The following is a 25,305-nucleotide window of genomic DNA, read 5'->3' as shown; positions in this document are numbered from 1 at the left end:
TACCCATCTTACTTGTTTATTTTCACCAGGTAAACCAATAGAGCAACACAAAATTTAGAAATAAACATTTCTGACATTCAAAAACAAAACAAAAAAAATCAGTGACCAATATAGCCACCTTTCTTTACGATGACACTCAAAAGCCTTCCATCCAACAAGGGGGCCATGTCATTATTTTTTCTTTTTAGACCTTTACTGGCCAGCCACGCTGTGGAGTACTTGGATGCATGTGATGGAGCATTGTCCTCCATGAAAATCATGTTTTTCTTGAACGATACCGACTTCTTACCGTACCACTGCTTGAAGAAGGTGTTTTCCAGAAACTGGCAGTAGGGTCTGGGAGTTGAGCTTCACTCCATCCTCAACCCGAAAAGGTCCTTCAAGTTCATCTTTGATGATACCGGCCCATACCAGTACTCCACCTCCACCTTGCTGGCGTCTGAGTCGGAGTGGCGCTCTCTGGCCTTTACTGATCCAGCCTCAGGCCCATCCATCTAGTCCATCAAGAGTCGCTCTCATTTCATCAGTCCATAAAACCTTAGAAAAATCAGTCTTAAGATATTTCTTGGTCCAGTCTTGACGTTTCTTGTTCAAAGGTTGTCGTTTTTCATCCTTCCTTACCTTGGCCATGTCCCTGAGTGTGGCACACCTTGTGCTTTTTGATACTCCAGTAACGTTGCAGCTCTGAAATATGGCAAAACTGGTGGCAAATGGTATCTTGGCAGCTTCACGCTTGATTTTCCTCAATTCATGGGCAGTTATTTTGCGCCTTTTTTTATCAACACGCTTCTTGTGACCCTGTTGGCTATTTGCCATGAAACGCTTGATTGTTCAGTGATCACGCTTCAAAAGTTTGGCAATTTCAAGACTGCTGCATCCCTCTGCAAGACATCTCACAATTTTTGACTTTTCAGAGTCTGTCAAATCTCTCTTCTGACCCATTTTGCCAAAGGAAAAGAAGTTGCCTAATTAAGCACACCTTATATAGGGTTTTGATGTCATTAGACCGCACTCTCCTCATTACAGAGATGCAAATAACCTGATTTACATAATTGGCAGTTGGCTTTCAAGTCTATACAGCTTGCAGTAGGACAACATGTATAAATAGGATGATGTGATCAAAATACTCATTTGCCTAATAATTCTGCCCCCAGTGTAGTGTGTTACTGGCATAATCATCTAATATATGATGAGTAATCCCATAAAAGGGAAATTCCACCTCTTAGTCTCTGCCTTGCTTGAACCTACCAGTAGACTTTTGAACTCCGCTCTGGAGGTGATTGGGGTACAAGTTTACAGCAATTATTGGCTCAGAAACCTAAGTTCATTTAAAATGGGGAAACCACATTGAGAATTTTGGCTTTTACCCCTTATACGATTTATTAAGAAACACTGACTTGATATTGGGCTGCATCCTGTATAATAAACTTATATTACAGGTCTTCCAAGACAACTGTTTATAGATCCCAGTGGAGTCACCCTGGTCCCCACAGTAGCTTGCGAGTCCAGAAAATGGAAAAGATCAGTAGCATGCTGACCACCAGCATAGTCATCATCATGTAGGAGAACAGGCGGAACTGGGGGTTCCGGAGACACTGCCAGGAGGAGTTGTCAGAGGGAATAGTGGTCGGGGGAGTCGGTACCTGATTTTGTTGAGCACCGTACAAGGACCCTGTGTCCTGGGCAACGTTAAGAGTATAAACCGAGGAGGGACGCTGGAAGAAGTTCAGTCTACGGGTGTCTTGGGCAGAAAGTCCATGTTTCTCTGGCTCCAATTTGAGATGGCCGAGGATGACAGTGTTGGTGGGAAGATCTGTGATCACCTGGTCCAGGCGTAGCATTGTGGTGTGTCGGCACAGCGGGCAGTGCAGGCGGTTCCTCACCTGGGTGGTGAAGCTCAGGTGGGCCAGGCACTCCACGCAGAAGGTGTGGTGGCAGCTCAGCAGTTTGGGAGTGCGGAACGTGGTGTTATACGGATTCCAGCACACGGGACACTCGTACTCTGGTTCGAGCTTGGAAGCGTCCGCCATGGTTATCGCTCATTTACAGCCAGCTGCAGTCCAGGATGTTGTTCAATTAGATCCTATTAGAGAAACACGGAAAATGTTGTAAATAAGCACGAGGAGACAACGGCACCGCCCTTTATGGATCCTGTTTACTTACAACCCCCCAAAATCACCATGAACTCTGACCGCACTAGAGTCTCTATCGCTGTGTCTACAGAACTTTGCCCTTCTCATTCTGTGGTCACTCGCTGCGGCCATCTGCTCAGGAAGCGCGCGGGAACATTGTACCTGTAAACATGGGGAGCGATCTCATATGGATCACCTCATACACAGCAGTGCACAAGATGGAGAACCCCTGAGAGTGACACATAGGGAACAGTAAAAATATGTATCGCCACAGATAGCGGTGACACGAGGGGAGGGGGTGGACAGTGGCAGTATGACTTGTGGGGTTCTAGATAAAACAAAAAAGTTTCCAAATTGCATTGGAAAGTCTTGGTTGATCAGAGCTCCCCCCTCCCCCATACCTACCTTCACCGTGTATTCTCTGCACCCCTCCGTCTTGATCTCTCACTTCTAGGCTCTAGAATCCGGGACAACTGTGAATCCGGATCTGAGCCCTGAGGCAGCAGGATGTCTCCCTGTCCCGGGGATTAAGATAAACATTGTCACTTCCGTGTACAGGTGAAGAAATATCATAGATGACCCCCATATATTGCTAATACCCTTAGTACATCACTGTCACTCACACCCCTGCCCATATATATATATATATATATATATATATATATCAGTGATTCAAACTGTTGTACCCGATATATCAGTGACTAGGTCCCTCGTATGTCACTGTCGTCCCCCATATATCAGTGACTAGGTCCCTCGTATGTCACTGTCGTCCCCCCATATATCAGTGACTAGGTCCCTCGTATGTCACTGTCGTCCCCCCCTATATCAGTGACTAGGTCCCTCGTATGTCACTGTCGTCCCCCCCATATCAGTGACATAGGCCCTCGTACTTTGTGGCTGGCTCATATTCACGCAGATGTCATCATTTTGAGGAATGACGGTGTTGTCCATTTGCGCAGTGTAGGTAACATACAGCTATTGTTCTATGTTATCAGAAGTCTAGTGTGCGCAGGAAGGCATCGTCCTCTATGTGCCAGCAGCTCCTATGCTGCACAAGGCGCCTGGCTTGGGTTGCTGATAAAAGGGGACAATAGGTTGCATTCACCTGTCCGGTCAGTCTCTTCATAACTACAATGGCTGATAAAAGGGAACAATTGATGCCACTCACCAGCCCTGATACGATCAAACAAGGGCCCGGATCTATAAGCGCAGATATACTATGTGGGTCCTCCATCTACAAACTATGGTAAATGGTGCAATCGTTTGGGGAGGTTTCTGCTGCTCCACCAGCAATGAATCCTATCATCCACTACCCACAATGAGCAGACACTTACCAGGAGCTGGCAGGGCGGCCGTCATGTCAGCGGGGTCTCTCGAAAGCTCACATGGAGCAATGAATGTAGTCACCCCGAGGCCACACGGTGCACTGGGGACCTGGAATGTTGTGTCAGGCAGGTAAAGGGTTAAATTAACAGCCGCCAAGCCCTGGAACCGAAGGAGGCAGAAGAGAGAAAAGGAGACGCTGAGGAGAGGCAAAGTCTGACACATTGTGCAGGTAACAGGTGAGCACTGATCAGGAGGCGGAGCAAGGGCTGTCAATCATCTTGTGGGCAATATCCTATCCTGTGTGATACTGTCTGCTGAGCTGTATATCTAATCCTATCCTGTGTGACACTGTCTGCTGAGCTGTGTATCTAATCCTATTCTGTGTGATACTGTCTGCTGAGCCGTGTATCTAATCCTATCCTGTGTGATACTGACTGCTGAGCAGTGTATCTAATCCTATCCTGTGTGATACTGTCTGCTGAGCAGTGTATCTAATCCTATCCTGTGTGATACTGTCTGCTGAGCTGTGTATCTAATCCTATCCTGTGTGACACTGTCTGCTGAGCTGTGTATCTAATCCTATTCTGTGTGATACTGTCTGCTGAGCCGTGTATCTAATCCTATCCTGTGTGATACTGACTGCTGAGCAGTGTATCTAATCCTATCCTGTGTGATACTGTCTGCTGAGCCGTGTATCTAATCCTATCCTGTGTGATACTGACTGCTGAGCAGTGTATCTAATCCTATCCTGTGTGATACTGTCTGCTGAGCCGTGTATCTAATCCTATCCTGTGTGATACTGTCTGCTGAGCTGTGTATCTAATCCTATCCTGTTTGATACTGTCTGCTGAGCCGTGTATCTAATCCCATCCCGTGTGACGCTGTGTGCTGAGCCGTGTATCTAATCCTATCCTGTGTGATACAGCCTGCTGAGCCGTGTATCTAATCCTATCCTGTGTGATACTGACTGCTGAGCTGTGTATCTAATCCTATCCTGTGTGATACTGTCTGCTGAGCTGTATATCTAATCCTATCCCGTGTGATACTGTGTGCTGAGCCGTGTATCTAATATCATCATGTGTGATACTGTGTGCTGAGCATCTAATCTTATCCTGTGATAGTGACTGCTGAGCCGTGTATCTAATCCTATCCTGTGTGATACTGACTGCTGAGCCGTGTATCTATTCCTATCCTGTGTGATACTGACTGCTGAGCCATGTATCTAATCCTATCCTGTGTGATACTGACTGCTAAGCCATGTATCTAATCCTATCCTGTGTGATACTGACTGCTGAGCCGTGTATCTAATCCTCTCCCGTGTGATACTGACTGCTGAGCCGTGTATCTAATCATCTCCCGTGTGATACTGACTGCTGAGCCATGTATCTAATCCTCTCCCGTGTGATACTGACTGCTGAGCCGTGTATCTAATCCTCTCCCGTGTGATACTGACTGCTGAGCCGTGTATCTAATCCTCTCCCGTGTGATACTGACTGCTGAGCCGTGTATCTAATCCTCTCCCGTGTGATACTGACTGCTGAGCCGTGTATCTAATCCTCTCCCGTGTGATACCATGCTACTGACCTGTGCAGGGTTCATCCACTTTTGTGTAACACAATCCATGAACCTATAGCCTGTTACCATGGAGACACATAGATCTGGGTAGCAGCTGTAGACACAAAATGGCAGGAGATTTTCAAAGACTATTATTTTCCATTTCAGATGCATCAGAGAAATAAGAGACTGTTACAAAGGAGGAAATTCCTCACTGTGTGTATGAGGGTCTGATGCGCCAGATGTCACCCCGTCGCTGGCACTTGTACATGCTGATAACTCTGCGGACAAAAAGAAGTGACTGTCAATGTGAGACCATGCATAGAAAGACACTAAGAAATCGAATACTCTGCGTGTTTGTGAGTAAATATTACTCAGGTAAATATGCCGGGACTCCATGTCTGAACGTGCCTCAACCATCAGCTCATTACTGCCTTCTATTCACAAGTTATAAAGGCGAAGATTGACGGCGCCTATGGTGGAGACAGAGAACTAGATGCTGCGCTGTCTCCACCTGCTGGACACAAACTGAACTGCATGGAGATAATTAAAGCAGTAATTGAACCAAACGACGGAGGTGTTATATAGTATGTATAATGACCCGACTCTTGGGGCAGGGGATACCAACCCCAACACCAGGGCCGGATTCAAGAGCATGTGGGGCCCCAAATGCTCACATATTCCACATCACACAAACATTTTGATTGTATTTACAGGTGCAGAGTTCAAGCCATTAAACGAGCGTGATCAACGGCATTGAAGTTGTTCGACGCTTGTTCCCAAGTTTCTTTGCACCGGCTGAGGAAGAATGATGGGGACAGATAGTCCTTAATACAGTATAATGCACTCCCCATAGTCCTTGATAGAGTATACTGCAGCCCCACCTCATAGAGTATACTGCAACCCCCTCATAGAGTTTACTGCAGCCCCTCTCATAAAGTATGCTGCAGCCCCCCTCCAAGCATAGTGCAGCTACCCAGACACACACAGTATAATGTAGCCCCCCTCCACACACAGTATAGTGCAGCTCCCCAACACATGGTACAGTGTAACTCCCCCCAACACACGATATAGTGCAGCTCCCCTCCAACACACGGTATAGTGCAGCTCCCCCCAACACCCTGTACAGTGCAACTCGCCCCCAAAACACGGTACAGTGCAGCTCCCCCCAACATACACTATAATACACAATATAATACAGCCCCCGCATTCTCACACACACAATCGCATAATGCTCACCCCTCCACCTTGGTCCCCGCGCTGCTCCAGTCTCATCGGCACCACTGCTGGCACAGCATGATGCACGATGAAGTGACGTCATCGCGCGCCCACTGAAACAAATGCAGAGGGAAGTGATGGGAGAGGGAGCGTCAACTGACGCTCTCTCCTCCATCACTGCTTTCAACTGTATCGGCGTCTATGATGACGATAAGTTGAATGAGCAACGAGGGAGGGCGGCGCCGGGCCCCTCAGCGGCCATGTGGTGTGCCACTATTAGCGACACACCACTGGCTCAGCTGGGGGCCCCTGGACGAGCGGGGGCCCTAGGCAGCTGCCTGGTCTGCCTGCCCCTAACACCGGCCCTATGTACAAGAAGAAAGAAGAAAATTCGGCACCACTGCCGCCACCTTGATATGCACTATAGTACAGTACAAACTCACACACCTGGGCTGTACACAAGCTACCCACATAACGGGTGCTCAATCCAAAGAAAAACATGCATGGCTATGTTGCATGAAAAAGAACAAAACGGATGGCACTCCATGGACCCGTTGAAGCGCAGTTGGCGTGAAGCGGCCGTTGTCCACAATTCATACATCTCTCCCGAGCCTATGCTTTTTATCTGAAAATAAATTCACTTCATCAGAACGGTGAGTGCCATCCCTTTTGTTCTTTTTCATACAACGTACCCTAACGCCGGCCCTGCCTGACACTCTGGGCAGGGGATACCGACCCCAACATTCGAGGCAGGGGCATAAAGACCCTGATACTCGGGGCAGAGGCATAATGAGCCTGACACTCGGGGCTCAGGGAGATGAAGGAGGAAAACCAGCAACACTGTCCTTTTTTAAAAAAAATATAGTTTTCTCAAGGAAGGGACTCGAGCAGGTACGGACTGGGACTGAAATTCAGCCCTGGCATTTGAAATCACACAGGTCCATGCTGTCACCACCCCCGAGGGCCAGATGGGATATATTACTAATATTACCCTGGATGGAGAAGAGGAAGATTTACTACAAGACCAATATTTCTAATGAGACCCATAGCCTGCCGGGGTAAGTGATGGAGTGAGCGACTTTGTGCTCCGTCACAACTGTTAACAGTATGAGGGTCTTGAGAGCACCGATTCTGTTAGCAATGTAGCAGATAAGACAGCCCATGGCCAGACAGGCCCTTCTGGCATTTGCCAGTTGGCCAGTCTGGCCCTGGACTCAAGGTCCAGATTAATTGAAGGGGGAACCTCTGCACCAAAGAAAATTATTAGGTAGGCCTTGCTGCAGTGTTAATTTAATTTATGCAACATGGAGTCAAAACAGACAAGGTTCAACATTACGACCGTGAGCGGTCTTTGTCAAGGACATCTGTATATAGCAAGAGCTGGGAACCAGCAGATGCGGCAGGGTGCGAGACCCTGACGTTTGGGGCACAGGGTAACGACCCTGACACTCAGGGTATAGGACAATGTGAGATGTGATCACTCGTTCTTGGGTATTGATTCTGTGACGTTATATTTGCTTTGAGATTTCCCTTACAAATGATCCGTACTCAGTGAGTGGGTGGGGCGGAGGGGGGAGTTATGTGCACCCCCTTAAATTAGAGGGATCTGTCCTCTGACCCGAGGTTTCCATTTGAATTCATGTAAATGAGTGCAGAGATCAGACAATGAGAAGTTGTGTAGCAGTGGGTGCGACATGCGGTGTCATTGTCCAGAAGTAACGTGATCCTTTATGAGTTGATGAAGCCACGCCAACATAGTGAGTAAATATAGTTACCAGGCATGGTATCAACACAGACCGGACAAGCCAGTACCAGAGCCCTGGACATTCTCCTTCAGAACGGCTCCAATCACCATAGTCCCACGCTGTGGAGGAACATCCAAGGAGCATTCATCAGGACCTCCATGACTTGGCAAAACTTCCATCTTTTGGGCTGAAGATGAGGTCAGGACATCGGCAAAGCTGCAGGGGCCACGTTTTCTGAAGTCTTATCCTATAAAACCTTGATTAACTACCTCCTGCCATTGGCTGTAGAATACAGTCCTCTCATGGAGCTGGAGTATTCGGTGCCCGAGTGTCCAATTTGCTTTGCGACTTATGACAACGTCTTTAAGACTCCGCTGCTCCTGCCGTGCTCACATACCTTCTGCATGGAGTGCCTGTCCAAGCTTTGTATCTTCCAGAAGGAGCTGGAGACATTCTGCTGCCCCATGTGCCGGGCTGTAGTCACCATCCCAACAGGGGGCATACCACAGCTGCCCCCCAATATGAACATCGTAGCTCAGTTCCCCCCATGGATGGGCGCGCTTCAGAAAGTGTGGATGGAAGGGTCCAAACTGTGCTGGAAGAAGGGATACGGCCACAACTACATCATGAGTACACCCAACACATTGTCTTATTTCCCCCCGGGGCAGGAGCAGGACGTGGTCATCAGCGTCCATCTCCTGAGTCCAATACAACCACGTTTCTCCCAGCCTGGTGACCTGGTGGTGGTCCCACGACAACCTCATTATCACCGCTGCAACCTCATGCTGAGGAACTACGGCTGCATCCTCTGGGTCCTCATTTGCTGCATCATTTTGCTATTTTTCATGGTGTTTTTCCCAACATATCTGCGCCTTTAACACAACGTGATGGTCGACTGTCCTCCATCCGGAATATCAAGGTGTCAGCATCCCTCCCTGGCGGACTTCATGAGAGACAGTTCCCAGGACTTCGTCCACCACCTATGGCTGGGTCTATTCCATTACCCATTTTGTTACCCTGCACCCACTTATTGTTACATATGGTATGGTCCAAGTTGGGGGAATCCATTACTGGGTTTTATGGTCCCACATATGCATTTACATATAGTTTTGTGATTTTGGCTGCAACACTGTCTGGGGAAATGCAAGTAGAAAAACGTGCGGCAAATCTGCACACATTTACCCGAACAGTAAAATATCAGACTATGACCCGGGGTCAGTTTTGCATCCTTACTTTATCTAAGAGACGGGAAAAGTCTCACTGTGCACCAAATGCACAATGTAGGATGATCACCCCAAAACAAGGTCACAAAACTCTCGTGGAATAAAAGGTTTAATCTTCTGGACCGTAATGTTGTTATGCTGCAATGACCTAAACCAAACACCCCCGTACATTAAAAGGATTGTTTCTTAAAGACGACACCACCTTTCGATGTCAGAGAGGGTACTGCAGCTTGGGAGGACCCTATACCCTGAGACAGAATCTATAGCCGCCCTATGGGTGCCATGTAATACTATATATCTCCTCTAGGTGGGGGCTGCTGCTCCATACAGGTGACCAGTCACAGCCCTGAGGAATCTCCAATGAAGGGGCCACCAGTAAGCGTGAAGGAGGAGTCACAGAAGGAGTAGCAAGCAGGGGCCCTGCCCTAATATAACACCCAGGTGACCCTGTGACTAAATGATTGTTACAGTACTCCTGAGAAGTCACTCCTTTTGCAAAAATCAAGTTATAATAGATGGGGGTCTGACCGTTGTGACTCCATCCTGAATGCAGTGGAGTTGGCAGACAGGACCTTGACTACATTTATTGCCTGTGGGACTTCCATAGAAATCCGAGCACAGCACTTGGCAGTCTCATAGACAATGAATGGACTGAGCATATGCACCTCAGGATGGGTCTGTGGAGCCTTGTTATCAAGCCAAGATCTAGGGATTAATGGGTGGTCCCAGCAGTCAGACACTTCAGCGACTAACAAGTTATCCCTTCTCCCATAGAAAAGGGGATAAGTTGATTTTTTTTAAATAATCCTTCAAAATCAAATGATCTATGAATTGCATCAAATTGATTAAACATTTAAAAAATGCAGATTAAAAAAATGTATTGATTTTTAGGGACTAGCCCTTTATAAACAACAAAAACTACCATCCACTACACAACTCAACACACAAGACATAGTGACACCTGCAATTTTATAACCAATGTTAAAAAAATTCTATATATGTATTAGTTAGAGATAGTTCTTATAACGTCACAAACCTCATAAAATGCCAATCCTGCAGCATGGACGTATGTAAGAAGTGCGTCACCGAAACAAAACCACACACATTTGTGCATGTTTTTCATTACCTTACTATGTGGTCACATCATCAATAAATGCACTTAAAGGCGAGTGACAACCGTTTGTGAGCCCTAGAACCGCAGTCATATTGGTGGTAGCCCAGTTTTGCAGAAACCAGACTCATATATACAAACATGTGAAGGGAGAATAGAAAAATGCTTTGCCAGGATAAATAGCGCTACCTCCAAGTTGTGGCTGAAATTGCAGCTCTTCTCAGTGAATGCGGCTGATTTGCAATACCAGACACAACCTGATGACAGGTGTGGCGCCATTATTCCTCTACCACCCCTTTAGGGTGTGTGCCCACGTTGCGGATTCTGCTGCGGATCCACAGCGGTTTTGGCCCTGCGGATCCACAGCCATTTCTGCTGTGGTGTACAGTACAATTTTACTCTATGTAAAAAGAAAAACGCAGTGCACACGTTGCAGATTTTTCCGCGCGGATTTGCTGTGGTTTCAAATCCGCAACATGTCAATTCTTTGTGCGGATTCCGCAGCGGTTTGGCACCTGCTCAATGATAGATGTCAAACCGCAGGGGAAAACCGCAGGCTAAACCACCCTAAATCCGCAGATAAACAGGTCTTTTGACCTGTGGATTTGGACAAATCCGCAGCAGAATCCGCAACGTGTGCACACACCCTTAGGTTTACGGCTCCTGCACGGTCAGTGTGAAGTATTGCTGGCCTCTTGGTGACTGATTGCCAATGTATAAGCGCAGGATACACAAACCCCTGATGTCACCGGTAACCTGCATGTCTAATGAGGGCCCGTCCGGCCGTCTCTCCAGTGACAGAATGTGTTTGATGGCTTCTTCCCCAATTGTTTGTGTTGCTATGTGATGAGGGAGGACGGACAACCCAAGAATCACTCTTGGTTGAAGCCTGAATGAAACCCGAAGCAGACTGCCGGTTACCAAGAGAAGATACGTATATAGAAGGCTGAAGATCCAGAACGGAGGCACCAAAAGAAGCTTCAAAGGAAAACACACAGACTAGAAAGATGGAGAAACGCTGAGAATGGAGAAGCCAGGACCGGTGAGAAGTCATCACTTGCTTTGAGAGCCTGACCCGGGGTGAGGAGGTGTTAGACGTCCTTATGTCTCCCCAGCTGAGTCCCATCTTGGACCATTCCAGTGTGGAGATGTGGATATGACATGGCCACAGTCCCTTCTGATCCTGAAGAACACATCGGCAGCCTCCTTGAGTGTCCCATCTGCTACGTCCCCTATGATAATGTCTTCAAGACGCCGCTGCTCCTTCCCTGCTCTCACACCTTCTGCATGGAGTGCCTCTCCAGACTCTGCCTGTTCCTCCATAAGTCTCAGGAGTTCCCATGCCCTTTTTGCCGAATCTTGGCTCAAATTCCTCCAGAAGGGGTCCCGAAAATGCAACCTGACCTTGATGTCGTAGCCCACCTCCCACCCGAGATGCGGACTCTCCAAGACGTCTGGGTGGACGGGTGCAAACTGTGCTGGAGGAAAAAGAAAGACTCGTCGGAAGGTAGAGGATCTGTGGTGACATTACACCTGCTGTCCGCCGGTGGGGAGCAGCGGCCAGCGCCAGGAGGGCTCATCGCAGTGCAGCGGACGGGCTGCCGTGCCTTCTTACAGAGCGTGTGGGGCATCGGGCTCACCATTCTCACTGTTGGCATCCTTCTGTTCGCCATTCTGTTCTTGCCCATATATCTGAACCAAAAATGATACAACGCAAAAAGGACTGGGACAAGTATGGATTCTGGGATATCAGCAGCCAGACCTCCACCTTGCAGACATTTATGACTGTTTTTACTGTCTCCCTATAAGATAATTTTGCAAAATTTCACGCTCTATATTTGCATTTTTTGACCAATCTTTACATTTTGCAAATACAATATGAAGTTTGTGTACAATCAGACAAGTATTCCTTTCCTGAAGAGGGTGGTCTCTTAAAGCAAGTGGCTTGCTGTGCAAAATCAGCTATGGGGAGCGACCTGGTATCTGAAAGGCTGAATGGGCAGCTGAGGACCCTTCGTTCTAATTATGGTGAGTTCCAGTAGTTGGATCCCCACCGATACAATAATGATAAGAAAATGGGTAGACTGATCACCCTTTTCTACAGATTCCATATGGTCCAGTACATTTGTGCTATGCTGGATTAGCAGGATTGGCACAGCACGGTAGATCTGATTAGTAACAGGATGTGCCTTCCTAACCGTGCCTTTCCGACTGTACCTCGTGCCCTCCTGACCGTACCCCTCCTTATGCCCTTCCAACTGTACCTTGTGCCCTTCTGACTGTACCTCGTGCCTTCATGACCATACCTCCTCATGCCCTTCCGACTGTACCTTGTGCCCTTCTGAATGTGCCCTGTGCCCTCCTGACTGTACATCGTGCCTTCATGACCATACCTCCTCATGCCCTTCCGACTGTACCTTGTGCCCTTCTGAATGTGCCCTGTGCCCTCCTGACTGTACATCGTGCCTTCATGACCATACCTCCTCATGCCCTTACGACTGCACCGTGCCCTTCTGAATGTGCCCTGTGCCCTCCTGACCGTACCTCCTTACGCCCTACTGACCGTACCTCGAGCCCTCCTGACCGTACCTCCTCATGCCCTTCCGACTGTACCTTGTGCCCTTCTGAATGTGCCGTGCCCTCCTGACTGTACATCGTGCCTTCATGACCATACCTCCTCATGCCCTGACGACTGCACCCTGTGCCCTTCTGAATGTGCCCTGTGCCCTCCTGACCGTACCTCCTTACGCCCTACTGACCGTACCTCGAGCCCTCCTGACCGTACCTCCTCATGCCCTTCCGACTGTACCTTGTGCCCTTCTGAATGTGCCCTGTGCCCTCCTGACTGTACATCGTGCCTTCATGACCATACCTCCTCATGCCCTTACGACTGTACCTTGTGCCCTTCTGAATGTGCCCTGTGCCCTCCTGACTGTACATCGTGCCTTCATGACCATACCTCCTCATGCCCTTACGACTGCACCCTGTGCCCTTCTGAATGTGCCCTGTGCCCTCCTGACCGTACCTCCTTACGCCCTACTGACCGTACCTCGAGCCCTCCTGACCGTACCTCCTCATGCCCTTCCGACTGTACCTCGTGCCCTCCTGACTGTACCTCGTGCTCTCCTGACTGTGCCCTCCAGACTGTACCTCGTGCCCTCCTGACCGTGCCCTCAAGAGATGCCCTTCTGACTGTACCTCATGCCCTCCTGATCGTGCCCTCCAAACTGTACCTCGTGACCATGCCCTTTCGACTGTAACTCATGCCCTCATGACAGTGCCCTTCCAACTGTACCTCGTGCCCTCCTGACATTGCAGTTTGTTTGCATATGATCCAATATAAGGTAATCTCCGATGACATATTCGGAGGTGCAGACACCCGTCATCACCCTGTGTAACAAAGGAGCAGAGGGCGCAGGTTGTTACTAATTGTCCGCCATTAGAAAGAATAGCAGCCTCTGAATAGGGTGTAATTAGGGCAAGACGAGGCTTGTAGCAGCCGGAGTAGGATATTCACAAACACAGTGGAGGAGTACGACACCAAATACAGGCCCAGCTGCATTCAAAGCACATGCAAAGCAGGACCCGCTCCTCCAGTGCATGATGAGAGTGCTCCTCTACAGCAATGTAAAGGGCAAAGGGTCCGGATCAGCGGCTCACTGGACACAGAGGTGCCGCACAATAGAAATTTATCATATGGACCCCAATACAATTGTAAGCACTGGCCCTGTCACAGGAGCCACTGCTGTCAGGTCCACAGTCATCACCAAGTCACATGAAGCTTTGTTTCATAAGCTGAGGTGCGTACTATGAGGTTCTGCAGCAGCTGAGGTGTGTACTATGAGGTTCTGCAGCAGCTGACGTGCGTACTATGAGGTTCTGCAGCAGCTGAGGTGCGTACTATGAGGTTCTGCAGCAATTGACATGCATTATGAGGATCTGAGGTTGCAGAATATCACAATTTACCCCTCATTAGCTGCAGAACTTCATAATAAACCCCAGCTACGGTAGAACCTCATACTATACACCTCAGCTGCTGCAGAACCTCATAATATACACCTGACTTGTCATATTGTGAACTGAGCACCACTCACAGGATATAATCACCCTTAGGCTGTGTGCCCACGTAGCGTTTTTTTAAGCGTTTCCGCAGCGCTTTTAGACGCGCGTTGCTGCTGTGGAAACGCTTACGAAAAGCATCCAATGTAATATAATGGAATCCGCACATGTTGTGCTAATGGTGCGTTTTTTTCCGCTGTGAAAACGCCAAGTAGAAAAAAAACGCAGCATGTTCATTAATTTTGCGGAAACGCACGGGTTTCCGCATACATTCAATTGTATTGCAAAAACGCATAGGAAAACGCATGCTAAAACGCTTAACAAAAGCGTCAAAAACGCTTACAAAAGCACTTCATAAAATGCATGCGTTTTTCCTGGGAAGAGGGTGTGCATTTCCGCTCAGGAATACTCTGCATGAAAAACGCTACGTGGGCACATAGCCTTACACATATCTTCGTGGAACAAGTCCCGTAAGAGTCCATGCAGCACTATCAATCTCACTTACCGCATCCTCCCTGGTCGCTTCACGCTCTGTCTCAGCACACTAAAACTATAGTTAAACATAACAGTAGACATATTAAAATCAGAAAAATTATTAGGATTCCTACTAGTTATCATAAAACATGGCATAAGAAGGGTTAATCCACAAATCAGTAGATAGATAAAACACGGAAACAAGCTACAATACCGTCAAACTGTAAAGCGCTGCGGAATATGTTGGCGCTATATAAAGATTATTATTATTACCGTAAGGTGGAAATCTGCTCTGCCCTCTGCTGGAGAAAGGACGCATTACACTATGTACCAGCGAAAGTCATGGGCACCCGAGGCTGATCAATATGTCCAAAGGGAAGGTGGTTTCCTGGTCCGATCCTACGGAAGAGCAATACGACCCTAAATTACTAGTAAATGTACTGCTGACTATGATAAAAGGTGTCAGGACAGGCAGAGCATCATAGCTATGATAGGGGTCAGGACAGGCAGAGCTTCGTAGCCATGAGAGAAAGGGGTTGCGACACATGGAACATCACAGATATGATAGGATATGATAGAAAGGGGACACACAGTATCATAGCTATGACAGAAAGGGGTCAGGATACAGAGCATCACAGCTATGATAGAAAGGGGTCAGGACATACAGTGCATCATACAGTGGGTACAGAAAGTATTCACACCCCTCTAATTTTTTCGCTTTTTGTTTCATTGCAGCCTTTTGGTAAATTCAAAAAAAGTTAATTTTTTTTTCTCAGTAATGTACACTCTGCACCCCATCTTGTCTGAAAAAAAAAACACAGAAATGTACACGTTTTTGCCTATTTATTAAAAAAGAAAACCTGAAATATCCCATGATCATAAGTATTCAGACCCTTTGCTCAGTATTGAGTAGAAGCACCCTTTTGAGCTAGTACAGCCATGAATCTTCTTGGGAATGATACAACAAGTTTTTCACACCTGGATTTGGGGATCCTCTGCCATTCTTCCTTGCAGATCCTCTCCAGTTCCGTCAGGTTGGATGGTGAACATTGGTGGACAGCCATTTTCAGGTCTCTACAGAGATGCTCAATTGGGTTTAGGTCAGGGCTCTGGCTGGGCCAGTCAAGAATGGACCCAAAGAGTGAAAAATTTAAAGGGGTCTGAATACTTTCCGTACCAACTGTAGCTATGATATAAAGGGGGTACAGGGCCATGGAGCAATGAAAGGTGGCCTGGTTTCATCAAACAGTACTGAAAACATGTGGTCGGCAGGAGGCGGCCTTACATTAGGAATCGGGGAGGAGGTGGCAGCATGGAAAGAAGATAAGCCAGCAGAGGCAGTGCAATCAGGCAATGTTTTGAAACGTGAGGGGGCTATGTTCTGTGGACATCATGTGATTGTACAGTGACCCTTTCATCGTACCCCTTCACTAGGCTCCATTGACCCTTGTCTAGATTTGACATTACTTTCTCTGGGATCCAGACTTGTAGCATCAATGGAAAACCTATGATCATAGGAGTTTTTATTTATAAAATAAAATCACAATAGACAAAGTAGAGATGAGAATTATCTGCTTTATTCACTATTTCCATACGCACAGCATGGATCCAGAGTGTAATGAAGCCTCATAGTATGGTCACATCTAAACACAGTACATCGAGGACGCATCTATCTCACAGGTCTAAATACAAAATGTATACGGTCTTATCAGAACTACAGGACCGTCCCCCACTGCTGGATTATCAGACAATTCACCACTAACCGGGAACAGAACCTCCAAACCTCACCCCACTGCCACAGGATCTGCTTTTGTCACTTAGTAGGTACTCTCTGCTTCTCATCGTACAGTTCTATTCTGGACTGCTGGAATTTCAGGCGCTGGATTAAAGGAATGTCACTATACACATTAAAATATATGCCAAAACAGATGGTAAAAATAAGTGCTCTTCCAATCCCAATAAACTACTGAGGGGTGTGTATGGTGTCTATAAGCGCCCTCCAATTACCAGCTACATATATTTTCATATAATTCAAAGTCATACAAACTAGTAATATACTTTGTGTATCGACATCTGATGATCTCATGATGTTCAAGATCTCTGCTTGCTGAAAGTGAAAGGAATCATTCCTGCAGTTATCGTGGATTGGCCAAGGTCACACTTGCGAGTCTCTCGCACCAATGCCAGGCACTGCCGCCAGCGGTTCAGACCGGATCGTTCAGCTGCATAGAAAGACATGCAGCCGCACACTCTGGTCCCGAGTGCCGGGTATTGAGGCTTGAGTTTCTCGCAAGTGCGACCCTGGCCATAGCGTGCTGCTCGGCAAAAGTGATGACTTGTTACATCAGACCTCCCGCTAATGAGCCCTGCGGCCTTGTGAGCCAAGGACGGGTTCCCATTCCCTGACAGTAAGCAGAGACCCTAAAAAGGGTAGTAAATGAATATGTGTAAAATATTATAAAAAGATTTTAGAAATCCCCATCTAAATATTAAAGATGAGAAAGTATAAAAAAAAACAAAAAATAAAAAACTTTAATCCATTCAAGAGTTGAGCAAAAAGGTTTGCAGGACCCTTGCCGAGCAGCCACATCAGTAGTCTGTGGCCAGGACCAGAGCCCGATGAACCTCCTTCTTCCCGGTATCCTGGCTCCTCTTCTGATCAGTAGGCCTGGTGAGTGTGTCATGCTGGGACTACTAGTGAGGAGCCGGAGGTGTCGGCATGAAGGAGGTTTGCAGGGCTCTGCTCCGGTGGGCATAGACTTATAACATGGCTGCTGTGCCAGGGTCCTGTGAAACTTTTTATTCCAATTCTAGTCCAATCCCATCATCCTTAAGGGTATGTTCACACTGGACGCAGGTTTATTTGCATCTTTGTCCATGCTAATGTCCATGACTTTTCTGCAGAAAAAACGCAGCAAGTAATGATACCTGCGTTTTTGCAGCATTTTTTCAACACCCATTCAAGCCAATGAGTGAAAAATGCTGCAAAAACGCTGAAAGAAGTGACATGCTCTATGTCCAAAAAAGCAGTAAAGCACAAAATCCTGATCACAAAAAAAACTATGTGTGTGCATAAGATTTCTGAAATCTCATAGGCTTTGCTGGTACTGTAAAAAGCAGCTGAAAATTAGCATTAAAAAAGCAGCAAAACGCCCAGTGTAAACATACCCTAATACCCATGTAAAGTTTGCTTTTGATCCCATGTATATGGGGTTACTATACTTCCCTCAGAGATGCGATATAAGACCCTGCTCTGTGACACGAGCTGACACTTCTACTCCAGCACCAGCACAGCCCTGCGTCTGACTCCTCCCAAGCACGGGACTGGTCACATGGTCATGACATCATTACAGGTCCTTTCGCTGCCCAGGATCTCGTGTCTACCGACAGTTCAGCCAGGGAAGAGTGCTGTCTGCCTGGTGACACTGCCTGCCACTGTGTGCATATGAAAGCTGCTGTGTATAAAGGAGGAGCGTGAGGTGCAGGAGGAGGCTGTGTTAAAAGAAGGACCATGAAGTGCAGAAGGAATAAGGCCCCATAATTTCCACAGATATGTATTATAACTAACCACAGTTAGTTACTATGCCCGGGAAACTCCGGGCTCTTCAGCTAGTATTCTAATAAAAATAAAATCTGTCCATTGGATTCTGGGCGATCAGAGGCTGCCTGCGACTGGCTTAATATCTGGGTGAACAATAAAATAAGAGAAAAATGCACATCTGTGAAGAAGGTCTTCGGCTCCACATGAACACAAGATTAATGCCCGACCCTCCCACAACTAAAGGATTTTTCTACCAGATTATTCACCCAAGAAATCAGCAACTCCACAAGTGCCGGGCTGATCCCCCAAGTCCAGTGGTGTGATAACAGCTTCTGCTAATAAACAGAATATACAGTAATAATAATCCATATATACAAACATTAAAAAAAAAAAAATCTACAGAAACATTGGCTGTTCCAGATCTAAGTGCACGGCCACTAATGAAAACAGCTTCAAGTGTGAGTGTTCATCAGGAGGACAGGTCGCGGATAGGCAATGCTACATCTCTCAAATGATGTCCCAGGACCCCGCCATGTGATGCAGTAATAGCATCCACTGAGCTGCCATGTTTTGCTTCTAGACTTTCACTGACTTCATTGAGGTCAGCCCAAGCAGCAGGACCGGACAGGAGCGCCATCGTGTGGTGTGATTAGAGTCTGTACAAGTGTTTAGAGCCAATAGCCGCCCCTTTATCCCATACAAAATGTTGGTATCCTCGCTGTAGTGATAGGACCCTTGGTGAGGAGGGGGGCGTTCTGCAGCACCCCCAGCTAGAAGTTTGCCACCCGCTGCAGTGCGGCTCCTCTGCTGCAGTCTATGTGCAGGGACAGGATCCCGGAGTTGAAGCTGCCACACAGAATGGATGAATTATCACAAACCGCCAAAGACGAAAGGGGCCCCGAGCCGTCCAGGAACAGGCTGCTCACACACGCTGGGGACAGAGGGAAAGAAGCAAACCGTGATGAGCGAGCAAAGAAAAGGGAAAATTATATCTGTAAGATTAATAAACAATAATCCCATTCTGGTCTGGAGCTACAATTATGCTCCAGTCACAGTCAAAGCTGTGTTCAGATTTTACTGCTGTGCCGTTAGCTCTCAGATTACAAGGCCACGTATATTAGGCCTAGTTTGGTCAGAGTAGGCTGCCGATTGTCTGATGTGTATGACACTCCACCTGTATTGGTGACAAACAGATGGGGCATATTAAATGTTAACATGCCCAATCCTTCCAGTGGTGCTCAATGGGACTTACTCCCCTCTGCGTATTGGGGACATATCTATGCTTGTAAGGAGGGGGGACTGCTAGAAATAGTCTTAGGCCATATGATCCATTTGATCAATGGTTTGCTGTGGGAAATGAATTCTTCACATAAGTTTGGAGCACATTTTCCACAATACAGGCCAGAAAAGTAGAGATACTCATTATATATATATATTATTAAAAAGGTACATCTCTAGCATACCCATCAACTTAATAGTGGAGTCCTAAAATCCTGAGAATGAAGGGACCATAGCACTAATTTAAAAAGTCCATTTTCCTTGTAAAGCAGGTGCCTATTCTATTACGTAGGGCTGGCTGCAGTTCCTCATACAGCCAGGATGCCATGAGGCGCTGTTGTGCTACAAACATTCAGAAGGGGCTGCAGTTATAAATCAGCACTGCAGCCGATTCATTATCAGAGCCAGAACCCAGCTGTTATAAAGTGATGGCACGTGCTAGCAATGTAGCATCACTTAACACATAAGTCACGAAGAGTGTGAAGGATGGCACCAGGGAGATCACACAGAATTCCACCACTGCTACCACGTGACGAACCTGCACCTTGCCTGAGGACACTATTACGTCAGAAGGATCACGCAATGCAGTCTCCCCACTTTCACCAACGTGACGTTCCGCACCCTCTGAGAACACGTAAAGTCAGCTTGGTACAGTTTTACACTGACACCCCCTGTCCACACGGGCCCAGGAAGGCACTGGGAGTGAGAGGATGCGGCCCACACAGTCACTGACGTGGCACCATACTCGCCCACACCCCAGACAGGCTGAGAAGTCCCTTTCACTAGCACCAGTGAAACAGCGCCTGGCTAGCCCGATGGGACTGTCACCAGTTCCTCGTTAGATATAAACCCAGTCCCTTAACGGGATTATATTGGGCCAGAACTCAGCCCCGGTAGCATGGAAAGTTAATCCAACAACATGGACTTGTGGATCGAGATAACAGAACAGCCAAAGGTTAAATTATATATTTAATCGCCTTAAAGGCACACTAGACAAAACACTATATACACATTGGTTATACAGTGGGTACCGAAAGTATTCAGATCACTTTACATCTTTCACTCTTTCATTGCAGCCACTTGACTGGCCCAGCCAGAGCCCTGACCTAAACCCAATTGAGCATCTCTGGAGAGACCTGAAAATAGCTGTCAACCAACGTTCACCATGCAACCTGACGGAACTGGAGAGGATCCGCAAGGAAGAATGGCAGAGGATCCCCAAATCCAGGTGTGAAAAATTTGTTGCATCATTCCCAAGACGACTCATGGCTGTACTAGATCAAAAGGGTGCTTCTACTCAATGCTGAGCAAAGGGTCTGAATACTTATGACCATGTGATATTTCAGTTTTTCTTTTTTAATAAATTTGCAAAAATTTCTACATTTCTGTGTTTTTTTTTTGAGTCAAGATGGGGTGCAGAGTGTACATTAATGAGAAAAAAAATTACCTTTTTTTAATTTACCAAATGGCTGCAATGAAACAGTGAAAAATGTAAAGGGGTCTGAATACTTTCCGCACCCACTGTACACATACAATGGTCAGATATGCAAATACAGGTGAAGTACAACACATCTAAGCAGAAGGATCATATCAATTCCTGGTGGGATGTTCGACCATATGAGCGCTGGGCCGCAGGGGGCATGAGCTGCCAGCTGTTTCTAAGTCCCTTCACAGCACGTTACTTGACGTGGCCCCCACTTTTGAAGTGAGCCGCAAGTATATCAGAGAAAGAGACCACATAGCCTTGCACTAGCATTTGTCCCATTTGGGTCACTGCCCTCCGGGCAGAACCTAAATCCCCTCCCCTTGCCTCTAGCAGCTAAAAACTCTAAAACCTAAGATGGGTCATAACTCCTTACTGGACGGTCCTAGAGAGGCAGTTTTGGCACATTCGGGTCCGGCAGGTGCCCTGCTACACGTTGAGACTAAACACTGATTCTTACTAGCCATTCTACATATCCCTCTGAAATGCTAAAATGGATCCAGACTCTGGAAGACGTTCAGCTTGTTCCAGAGATCTAAAAAATTGAATCGGTATCTGGCTGCGACATAAGGTACCGTATATACTCATGCATAAGCCGAGATTTTCAGCCCATTTTTTTGGGCTGAAAGTCCCCCCCCTCACGGCTTATACACGAGTCATATACCTGGGGGTCGGCGGGGGAGCGGGGATGTCACAGATCATACTTACCCCCCCTGGCGCGGTTTCTGCAGCCCCCCCGCTTCTCTACGGTCTCCCTTCCCGCCTTCAGCGGTCACGATACCGCTCATTAAACTCATGAATATGCGCATATTCATGAGTGTAATGAGCGGTATCACGTGACCGCTGAAGGCAGGAAGGGAGACCGTGGAGAAACGGGGCTGCAGAGATCACGCCAGAAGGGGGTAAGTATAGCGATATTCACCTGTCCCCCGGTCCATCGCTGCTCACCGCTGTCTGCTGCGTCGTCTGTCTATGACGTTTAGCCAGCAGAGGGCGCGGTGACGTGGTTAGTGGGCGCCGTGCCCTCTTCTGCCTGAACGTCACTGACAGACGACATGGCAGACAGCGGTGAGCAGCGATGGAATGGGGGAGAGGAGAGTATCTCAGGTGCTGGGTCCTGAGCAGGAGAGGTGAGTATGGCGTTTTTTTTTTGCAGCAGCATATGGGGGCACATTCTATGGAGCAGCAAATGGGGGCAACATATGGGGGTATAGTCTATGGGGCAGCATATGGGGGCATATTCTATGGAGCATCTTATTGGGGCATAATCTATGGAGCATCTTATGGGGGAATAATCTATGGAGCATCTTATGGGGGAATAATCTATGAAGCATCTTATGGGGGAATAATCTATGAAGCATCTTATGGGGCCATAACCTTTATAGAGCATTATATGGGGTATATTATACTATGGAGCATCTTATGGGGGGCATTATTAACCTTTGTGCAGCATTATATGGGGAGTATTTTGTATGGCGCATCTTATGGGGCCCATCATGAACTGTATGGAGCATTACAGTTGTGGCCAAAAGTATTGACACCCCTGCAATTCTGTCAGATAATACTCAGTTTCTTCCTGAAAATGATTGCAAACACAAATTCTTTGGTATTATTATCTTCATTTAATTTGTCTTAAATGAAAAAAAACACAAAAGAGAATGAAGCAAAAAGCAAAACATTGATCATTTCACACAAAACTCCAAAAATGGGCCAGACAAAAGTATTGCCACCCTCAGCCTAATACTTGGTTGCACAACCTTTAGCCAAAATAACTGTGACCAACCGCTTCCGGTAACCATCAATGAGTTTCTTACAATGCTCTGCTGGAATTTTAGACCATTCTTCTTTGGCAAACTGCTCCAGGTCCCTGATATTTGAAGGGTGCCTTCTCCAAACTGCCATTTTAGATCTCTCCACAGGTGTTCTATGGGATTCAGGTCTGGACTCATTGCTGGCCACCTTAGAAGTCTCCAGTGCTTACTCTCAAACCATTTTCTAGTGCTTTTTGAAGTGTGTTTTGGGTCATTGTCCTGCTGGAAGACCCATGACCTCTGAGGGAGACCCAGCTTTCTCACACTGGGCCCTACATTATGCTGCAAAATTTGTTGGTAGTCTTCTGGCTTCATAATGCCATGCACACGGTCAAGCAGTCCAGTGCCAGAGGCAGCAAAGCAACCCCAAAACATCAGGGAACCTACGCCATGTTTGATTGTAGGGACCGTGTTCTTTTCTTTGAATGCCTCTTTTTTCTCCTGTAAACTCTATGTTGATGCATTTGCCCATAAAGCTCTACTTTTGTCTCAACTGACCAGAGAACATTCTTCCAAAACGTTTTAGGCTTTTTCAGATAAGTTTTGGCAAACTCCAGCCTGGCTTTTTTATGTCTCGGGGTAAGAAGTGGGGTCTTCCTGGGTCTCCTACCATACAGTCCCTTTTCATTCAGACGCCGACGGATAGTACGGGTTGACAATGTTGTATCCCCGGACTGCAGGGCAGCTTGAACTTGTTTGGATGTTAGTCGAGGTTCTTTATTCAACATCCGCACAATCTTGCGTTGAAATCTCTTGTCAATTTTTCTTTTCCGTCCACATCTAGGGAGGTTAGCCACAGTGCCATGGGCTTTAAACTTCTTGGTGACACTGCGCACGGAAGACACAGGAACATTCAGGTCTTTGGAGATGGACTTGTAGCCTTGAGATTGCTCATGCTTCCTCACAATTTGGTTTCTCAAGTCCTCAGACAGTTCTTTGGTCTTCTTTCTTTTCTCCATGCTCAATGTAGTACACACAAGGACACAGGACAGAGGTTGAGTCAACTTTAATCCATGTCAACTGGCTGCAAGTGTGATTTAGCTATTGCCAACACCTGTTAGGTGCCACAGGTAAGTTACAGGTGCTGTTAATTACACAAATTAGAGAAGCATCACATGATTTTTCGAACAGTGCCAATACTTTTGTCCACCGTCTTTTTTATGTTTGATGTGGAATTATATCCAATTTGACTTTAGGACAATTCTTTTTGTGTTTTTTCATTTAAGACAAATTAAATGAAGATAATAATACCAAAGAATTTGTGTTTGCAATCATTTTCAGGAAGAAACTGATTATCTGACAGAATTGCAGGGGAGTCAATACTTTTGGCCACAACTGTATATGGGGCTCCTGATTCAATATGGATATTCAAAAACATTTAACCTACTAACCTACTGATGTCTCAATTAATTTTACCTTTATTTTTATTGGTATCTATTTTTATTTTTGAAATTTACCAGTAGCTGCTGCATTTTCCACCCTAGGCTTATACGCAAGTCAATAAGTTTTCCCAGTTTTTTTGGCAAAATTGGGGGGGGTCGGCTTATACACGAGTATATATACGGTAAGTTCATATCCTCCTTATGAACTCCAGGCTGTCCGAACAAAGCAGTTAGACCACAGGGTTTGGATACATAGGGAGTCTTCCTGTACTAGCTAGTTGGTGTGTGTGGGGGATGAAATCCTTCTTTGAAGCCGAAAAACTGCCCCCCCCCCTCCGCTGAGACAGTAGTCCACTTAAAGCTGCACGCTTTAGGAAGGATCGTAAGCTGTCAATAAATCCCTCCAACCTTCACAACCAGGACTATAGACTGATCACATACCAGCAGCATCTCGCTCCCAAACCTTCACCGTGCAGTCATGTGATGCAGTGGCCACCAGTGGGGTGTCAGAGGTACTCTTCGGAAGGAAAACACAGGAGGTGGTGCTTTGTAGGTGGCCCTTATACTCACACACTATGTCTTTAGTCTTCCTGAGGTCCCACAGCTGTGAAGAGGACATTAAAGATTACTTTGACTTCATAAGCTGTGCTGTTGACTAAGACCTATTGCTCTCTGTTGTCAGTCATTTCAAACTGTGGCAAGGTTTAGTGGTGTCCATGATTGGGATAGCTGAAAGGAAATGCAGAAAATGACCTGCCCTAGATGTCACATATGTCGAGGGCTGAGAACATCCATCTGGAGCACAAATCCTGCACAGAGTGCACAGAGAGGTACATACAGGTGAGTGGCTTTTAGGGGGTTTTACTTGTGTTGTTGCCATGTTTAAAGTAAGATCTCTGAAAGCCACCGATCTCAACTAGCCAATCAGATGTGAAAAATGACACCCCCCAGTCCACCGTATAATATCT

The 25,305-nt window shown here is 46.8% G+C and overlaps 3 protein-coding genes and 1 long non-coding RNA gene across 16 annotated transcripts in view; 2 read left to right on the top strand and 2 right to left on the bottom strand.

Annotated features, from left to right (window-relative positions):
- LOC141068480 (E3 ubiquitin-protein ligase RNF183-like) lies at positions 1–3,677 on the bottom strand. The gene is made up of 3 exons (XM_073558306.1): positions 3,467–3,677; positions 2,538–2,647; positions 1–2,083 (listed from the first exon to the last, which is right to left on the bottom strand). Exon 3 carries the CDS (start codon positions 2,028–2,030, stop codon positions 1,476–1,478), a length of 555 nt encoding a protein of 184 aa, XP_073414407.1. The 5' UTR covers positions 2,031–2,083; positions 2,538–2,647; positions 3,467–3,677; the 3' UTR covers positions 1–1,475.
- Positions 3,556–5,581, top strand: LOC141068523 (uncharacterized). The gene is made up of 2 exons (XR_012226494.1): positions 3,556–3,694; positions 5,181–5,581. It is a non-coding gene; the product is annotated as an uncharacterized lncRNA (long non-coding RNA).
- A 2,437-nt stretch (positions 5,582–8,018) lies between these two features.
- On the top strand, positions 8,019–9,165 carry LOC141068464 (RING finger protein 223-like). Its single transcript, XM_073558305.1, has one exon. It carries the CDS (start codon positions 8,278–8,280, stop codon positions 8,851–8,853), a length of 576 nt encoding a protein of 191 aa, XP_073414406.1. The 5' UTR covers positions 8,019–8,277; the 3' UTR covers positions 8,854–9,165.
- Positions 9,166–16,397: 7,232 nt separating this feature from the next.
- The window catches only part of WDR31 (WD repeat domain 31), an 88,946-nt gene continuing 80,038 nt past the window's right edge, over positions 16,398–25,305 (bottom strand). For 11 of the 13 annotated variants that reach the window (XM_073558302.1, XM_073558291.1, XM_073558292.1 and 8 more), the window contains 2 exons: positions 24,779–24,941; positions 16,398–19,314 (listed from right to left, as the gene is read on the bottom strand). In XM_073558302.1, coding sequence (XP_073414403.1) covers positions 19,154–19,314; positions 24,779–24,941 — 324 coding nt within the window. In that variant the 3' untranslated portion in view covers positions 16,398–19,153. The remainder of the gene's footprint in view (positions 19,315–24,778; positions 24,942–25,305) is intronic. The other 2 variants (XR_012226493.1, XM_073558297.1) reach the window with 2 other exon arrangements.

Source organism: Dendrobates tinctorius, unplaced genomic scaffold (genome assembly GCF_039654945.1).
Source record: "Dendrobates tinctorius isolate UK_male_01 unplaced genomic scaffold, ASM3965494v1 ptg000013l, whole genome shotgun sequence".
Classification (NCBI taxonomy): Eukaryota; Metazoa; Chordata; class Amphibia; order Anura; family Dendrobatidae; genus Dendrobates; species Dendrobates tinctorius.
The sequence above is the reverse complement of the archived record's forward strand: the minus strand, read 5'-3'. Positions and strand labels throughout refer to the sequence as shown.